The sequence below is a fragment of the Octodon degus genome, unplaced genomic scaffold (assembly GCF_000260255.1).
Source record: "Octodon degus isolate 3935 unplaced genomic scaffold, OctDeg1.0 scaffold00055, whole genome shotgun sequence".
Taxonomy (NCBI): Eukaryota; Metazoa; Chordata; class Mammalia; order Rodentia; family Octodontidae; genus Octodon; species Octodon degus.
The window spans coordinates 3,634,809-3,640,882 of NW_004524631.1; the positions used below are offsets into that span (position 1 = coordinate 3,634,809).

Here is a 6,074-nt window from a genome sequence, read left to right on the forward strand (position 1 = left end):
GCGGGGACTGGACTCGGTCGGCCGACCTGCAGGAGGCGGCCCAAGTCACAGCCTGCAGTACCGGTCGCATCCTCCAGGGTGCGCTGCGCCCCGCCTGCTTGGCCTCCAACCAGGACATGGAGGAGGGCGCGCGTCAGTGCCCCCACTTCCTCCCGGCGCCGCCTGTGATTGGCTCCCGGGTTTATAAGACACCCACACCGGAGCAGCTGCGGCTGGCAGAAACTTAGCGGAGGTCTGCGGGTGTGATCACCGCCTCCTCGCCGAGCCCAGCCGAGCCAAGCCAAGCCGCTCCGCCCCAGGAGGATGCGGTCGTCCTGTGTCCTGCTCGCCGCCCTCGTGGCGCTGGCCGCCTATTACGTCTACATCCCGCTGCCCAGCTCCGTGTCGGATCCCTGGAAGCTGATGCTGCTGGACGCGACTTTCCGGGGCGCACAGCAAGTGGTGAGGCGCAGCGCGGCGCGGCTTCTCTCCCCTCCCCCTGAGCAACATTTGATGGGGGAACAGCGCTTCGCGTTCCGAGGGCGCGCTTTCCCGGTGCCGCGCAGCGATCGCTTTTTGAGGGGGCCCAGCTGGATATTGCTGGGGGGTCACGGTCTCGCCCACCGTGCGGGCGCGGAGCTAGGGCTGAGTCGCCTGGCCTGCGCGATGGCTGAGGAGAAGTTCTTGAGGAGAATGTAGCAGCCGCTTCACCTTCCGTGTGCCCTAAACCTCCCCCTGCCTTGGTCTGCAGTGCCAAGGGACAGGTCCTTCAGCATTTGGCAAACTACTCCTCCCCCATTTTCGTTCTCCCCTTGGGCCCGGCAGAGAGCGAGTTAAACATGTCAGGAAGAGGGAAACAGAGGGCGCCGATTCTGGGGGTGCAGCCACTTTAAAAGCAGAAGGGGCACAGCGCCCCCCACCCCCACGCCTGGCCTCGGCGCGCTCCCGTCCGGGGGCGGGGGTGTGAGGTGCTGGAGGACTCGCGCGGATCCCCCACTGCAGCCGAGGCTCTTGGCTCAGTCCTAGAAAGGGGGCCAAGAGGACGGCTGGCTGGAAAGGCAGCGGAGGTGGAGGCTGTGCCAGCCCTTGTTTGCATAATGTATGTGTCCTGCCTGCCCCTCAGCATCGATGCCCTTGACTGCCAAAGCAGTAACCTCTGCCTGAGCCAGGGTGCCCGGGCTTAACCTGGAAGAATCGGGTTTCTCTCCACTGCATGACGAATCTTATGTGTGTGTTTCCCCCTCTCAGACAGGAAAAGGTAACTGTCTGTGGTTTATTCCATGCTTTGTTTTTAGTATTGTAGCTACAGCCTACAGCCAAGTCTGAGCCTTCTGATTGGACACTATTTCCGAGCAGTCTGCCCTATCTAAACTCTTAACCCTCTTCTTCCAACATCAAGTCACCTCGGCTTTAATCCAGGTTGTTTTTGTAAAAATTATTTCGAGAATGACAACTAGACAAAGGTGGGGGGGTATACAAAACGCCCCCACTTTCCCAGAGGGTTTATATTCGTTTTCCCTGCTCGCTGTGTGTAAGCTTACAGTCTGCAGAGCTTTGTCCTATTAAAAGCCCCCATGTTAGGCTATTATAGCACATTCCTTGTAGGAATTTGCTTACTTCAGAATCCAAGCACATTCTCCATCCCCAAGGCCTTTTCTTCCCTGGTTAGCAAATGTCTAGGAAACTTCAGAGTCCCTCCCTTTCCTCTGCTGACTGGCATTTGATACAGTGGAAGAGCAACCAGGACCCGTCCTCTAGAAATGGTACCCAGCAAGCTGGTCTTCACGTAGGAAGCTGAGCGGTTTCTGTATTCTCTGGGGGAACTAGACAATTGAAAGTAACACCTTTCAAAGATTCAAGAGAACAATAATATTTACCTGTGTGTGTTCAGTGGCTGTCTGCAGTAACTGAAAAAGAAAACAGGGAAGAAAAAACTGCTGTGTTGGCTGCAGCCACGAGGCAGTCTTCCTTATATAGTAAGTAATTTAAGAAAAGTCGGGCTTGGAGGACAGCTTTTCTTCCCCAGCCGGGCTGCCACATCATGAAGAACAAGCCGGTGTGTGGACCTTTTGGTGCCTGCGGACAGTCTGGAAATGGGACTGCCAGGCCCCAGCAGAGAAGGTGTCAAGTATTCTGGCTAGACCTGAGCAGGTTTGCAGAGCACTGGCTCTTGTTATTTCTCCTCTGAATTCTAAATCTTGGCAAGATCATTAATATCAGCGGAAAGCATATGCTAATCACGAACGTAACTTTAACTGAGTTTTCCCTATAAAACGGGCTGGACCCTGGGCCCCGTGCGTGCGAGGTGGGTGTTGTGTGAGCAGCTGCGCTTCCAGCCCCGCCGTCTATTTAAATGCCTGGTATGTGTGGTTATTCCGAGTCGTCCTCAGGGATCTGCTGTGAACAGTGTAGGAAATGGGTAGGTTGCCCACCTTTGTTGGAACAGCGAAGCAGGTGTGAACTGGGAGTAATTTGTGACACTGAAACCTAGAGAGCTACCACTGAGGTCCTTGGCCTTGTTACTCCAATAACTTTAGTGTCAGTTGCAAAAGCAGTCGAAGCCATCTAAGAAATGCAGCTTGGCCTCCTTCCTGACACAGCAGCACCTACCTGTGATCAGGAAGCACAGGTGTGCTGCATTCTGTGGTCGAGGGCAAATGCCTTGCCCCTTACTGCCCTGTCCTAGATCCTTTATCTCATGCAATGAATTAGATTACTGAGCTTATGTGTGCTGTGCTCTTCTTCCTTGGGTCTTCTAAGATTATCTAAGAAGAAGTACTAAGGGTCTCTCTCTTAACTCATCTCAAAAACATAGGCTACATTGGAATCATTAAGAAAAATCCTGATGTTCAGGTCTCACCCTTTGCTGAATGAGCCAGAATTTCTGCAATCTGTCTTTTTTTAAAAGATTTACTCATTTGGTACAGGGTCTCACTACACAGCTTGGATTCATAGTGATCCTCCTGTCTCAGCCTCCGCAGCATTGGGATTATAGGCATTCCCCCCCCCCCCCCCCCACGTGTGGTTTCAGGGCTGACACGACACACCCAAGGTTCTGGGGCTAGCACTGCTGTGGTACTGGAGATTGAATCCAGGTCTTTGTACTTGCACAGCACGTGCTTAGACCACCAAACTATGTCACTGGCCCTCTAGGTCTTTTTAGCAAAATTTTAATGTCCCCCAGGTGACTTCAGTTGTAGTGAAACTTGAAAACCACTAGTCTATAAAATGCATTTCTATTATAGACTATATGTTTTCTTTAAACTGTTCAAGTTAGATTGCATGTATGTTCTTCAGAATGAGATTAGTTTCTCAGATTAATTGCTTGACACTTGGGCTCTGTGAGTCTAAGGGCATAAGATACCAGCCAGGTGAATTTCAGTGGTATAATAGAACCATTATAAGACTTGAACAGTGGAAAAGCACAAATGAAAGTAGATCTGGAAAAGACAGTGGAGCAGTTTATATAAAGATGAAGAAGGAAAGCAGAGGGCAAAAGGAGAGTGGAGAAATTCTGAACACTGACTTCTAAGTGCTGTGCAAGAGAAAAAAATTGTAACCCTAATGTAAGTGAAAGGACCAAAAAATACAGTGCTGCTAGCAACCACTGTTAGAGCAGAGGATGGGTTTGCAGGACCCATCAGGAGCCGGAGAGGCATGCTTCTTTCATCCTTGCAGTCGCTCTGCATAGAATTTATCATAAATCATAACACCTGTAGACAAAATTGGGCCGGGGATGAGCTCAGCGGTGGATCACTTGCCTACCACACACAATTCGGAGCTGTAAAGATGGAATCACTTAGCCAGGTATGGTGGCACGTACCTGTAATCCGTCCAGTCACTGGGAAGGCTGAGGCATGAGGGCTGCAAGTTTGAGGTTAGCCTGCACAACTCGGCAGTTCTGCCACAGAATTAAATTATGTCTCAGAATTTTAAAAGAAAAAAAAAATTAAGGCCTTGACATATGGTTCAGGGGCAGAGTGCTTAGATAGTCCTGGGTTCTCCAACATAGAAAATAAAATGAAAAATGGAAATACTTTCCAGGATTAAAAACTGTTCACCTAGTTCCTTTCAAAGCACTGCCATTTATGAGAAATGTGAGGAGGCATTCAACGACCATTTTCCCCATAATATAAAGGAATGAAGATTTAAATATAATATAAGGGTGCTAGGGAGTAATTTAGAGGTAAAGCACTTGTCTAGCAAATAGGAACCCTAGGACCAACCTCTTCACTCCCCCCAAAAAATAAAAGAGGGCCAGCCGGGAAGCTCAGTGGACTAAAGCACCAGCTTAGGCAGAACACTGGGACCAGGGTTTAATCCCTGAAGTGCCATGCTGGCCCTTCTCCCGGGCGCGCTGAGATGGCAATTGAGACTGGCGATGGTGGCTTGAGTCTGTAATCCCAGTGCATGGGAGGCTGAGAACAGGAAGCTCACTATGAGTCTGATCTATGTAGTGAGACCCTGTACACCCTGTACTAAATACAAAAAAGAAAATAAATAAATCAAATAAATGATTTTAAAACTTCACAATGTAAAATGGTAAATGATTTGAGAAAGATTTTTGTTGTATATAGTGGGGAAAGGTTATAAAATAGCATATATCCTGTTTCATATGAAGACATACTTTAATGGTTGTTTTTGTTTTTGTTTTTATTTTCTCTGGTACTAGGAATTAACCCTGGGCCTCACATATGCTAGGCAAGCATTCTGTACTGAGCTACGTTCACAGCCTTGTATTTTTCACAATGAATATATATTAATTATTAATATTAATACAAATTATTTATAATTTTGTTTTTGGTCCGAGTATATATCCTAACTAAAAAGTGGAACTGGTGGTCATATACACATCAAGATGGTATATACTTCTGGGATTGCTCTATGAAGAAAATCAGATTTCATTTTAGGAAGGTGTTCTAGATTTCCTGATGGCATACACTCATAAGTGGTCACTTAGATTTATAAACAGATTGAAACCCTGCCTTGTGAGGCTTTGAGGAGATGCTCAAGTAGTCTTTTTATTTTTTTATTTTTTTTGGGGGGGCAGAACCGGGGATTGAACTCAGGCCCTTGCACTTGCCAGGGAAGTGCTTATTCCACTGAGCCATCTCTCCCAGCCCCAAGTAGTCTTTTTAAACAAGATCGAAAGAGATGAAAAAGACAAAAAGCCAGGAGCTGATAGATATCTTAGGACAGGTAAGGTTACAAAGGCTGACAGGAGGGAGAAGCTCTGGGCAGGTGAGAGAGTGGCAAAGATGGTTTGAGGGGAGTTCCAAGCAAAAGGCAGCAAGCTTGCATTGTCATACCTTTATTATGGCTTAACCTAGTAGCTCTTTCCTTTGTTTATGGATTTCTTTCTTTGTTTATTTTGGGGTGCTGAGGATTGAACCTAAAGCCTTGAGATCATTAAATATATACTTTTACCAGTGAAGTATATCCACCTTTACTTCTTAGTTCTTGTACTATGACTCTTTTCAGTGACATAATTGAAAGAGATTGCTACAGTGGCATTTCTCTGATGTTCTCCATACTTTCGACATGTGACATTGCTTCGGCCCTAGTTAAGCAAGGTGTTTTTTGTTTTTTGTTTTCTTCCCCTGAAATGTCCCTGAACTTGGTGTGATTTAATGTGTCCTCACCAGCATTCTCTGTACACCTTGTGCTCTGGAGCTGTGTAGGTGTGGTTTAAATGACAGCTCAGCTGGGAGCCCTGCAAAACTGCATGCTGCTGGCCTCTTTCATAACAATTGAAAAATCAGAATTTTGACTAATATCAGGTAAGTTCAACTTCACAATATGAGTAAATAACATTTGGTCTCCTGCCTTCCAGACTTGGGATGATGTGTATCACTTCCTGTAACTTGGAGAGTTCACTAACCAAGGTGCCTTTTAGCTGATTTGATAGGATTTTCTTTAAACACGTGGCAGCAGAAAGGCTTAAGAAATGACTTCGGGGCACCATGTAGCCATCAGTCTGCGTTGGTCTCTGTGAGAGCACTTGTAGAATATTAAAGTCGGATTGATTCTGTCATGAAAACTGTAAGATAATGCCTTTTATATTCTCAGTTTTATTTTTCCTAATACTTTTACCA

At 47.0% G+C, this 6,074-nt stretch overlaps 1 protein-coding gene across 1 annotated transcript in view; it reads left to right on the forward strand.

Annotated features, from left to right (window-relative positions):
• Positions 1 to 201: 201 nt before the first annotated feature.
• The window catches only part of Nceh1 (neutral cholesterol ester hydrolase 1), a 62,996-nt gene continuing 57,123 nt past the window's right edge, over positions 202 to 6,074 (forward strand). The window contains exon 1 of the mRNA XM_004633443.3: positions 202 to 441. Within this exon, the coding sequence (XP_004633500.1) occupies positions 304 to 441 (138 nt within the window). The 5' untranslated portion in view covers positions 202 to 303. The remainder of the gene's footprint in view (positions 442 to 6,074) is intronic.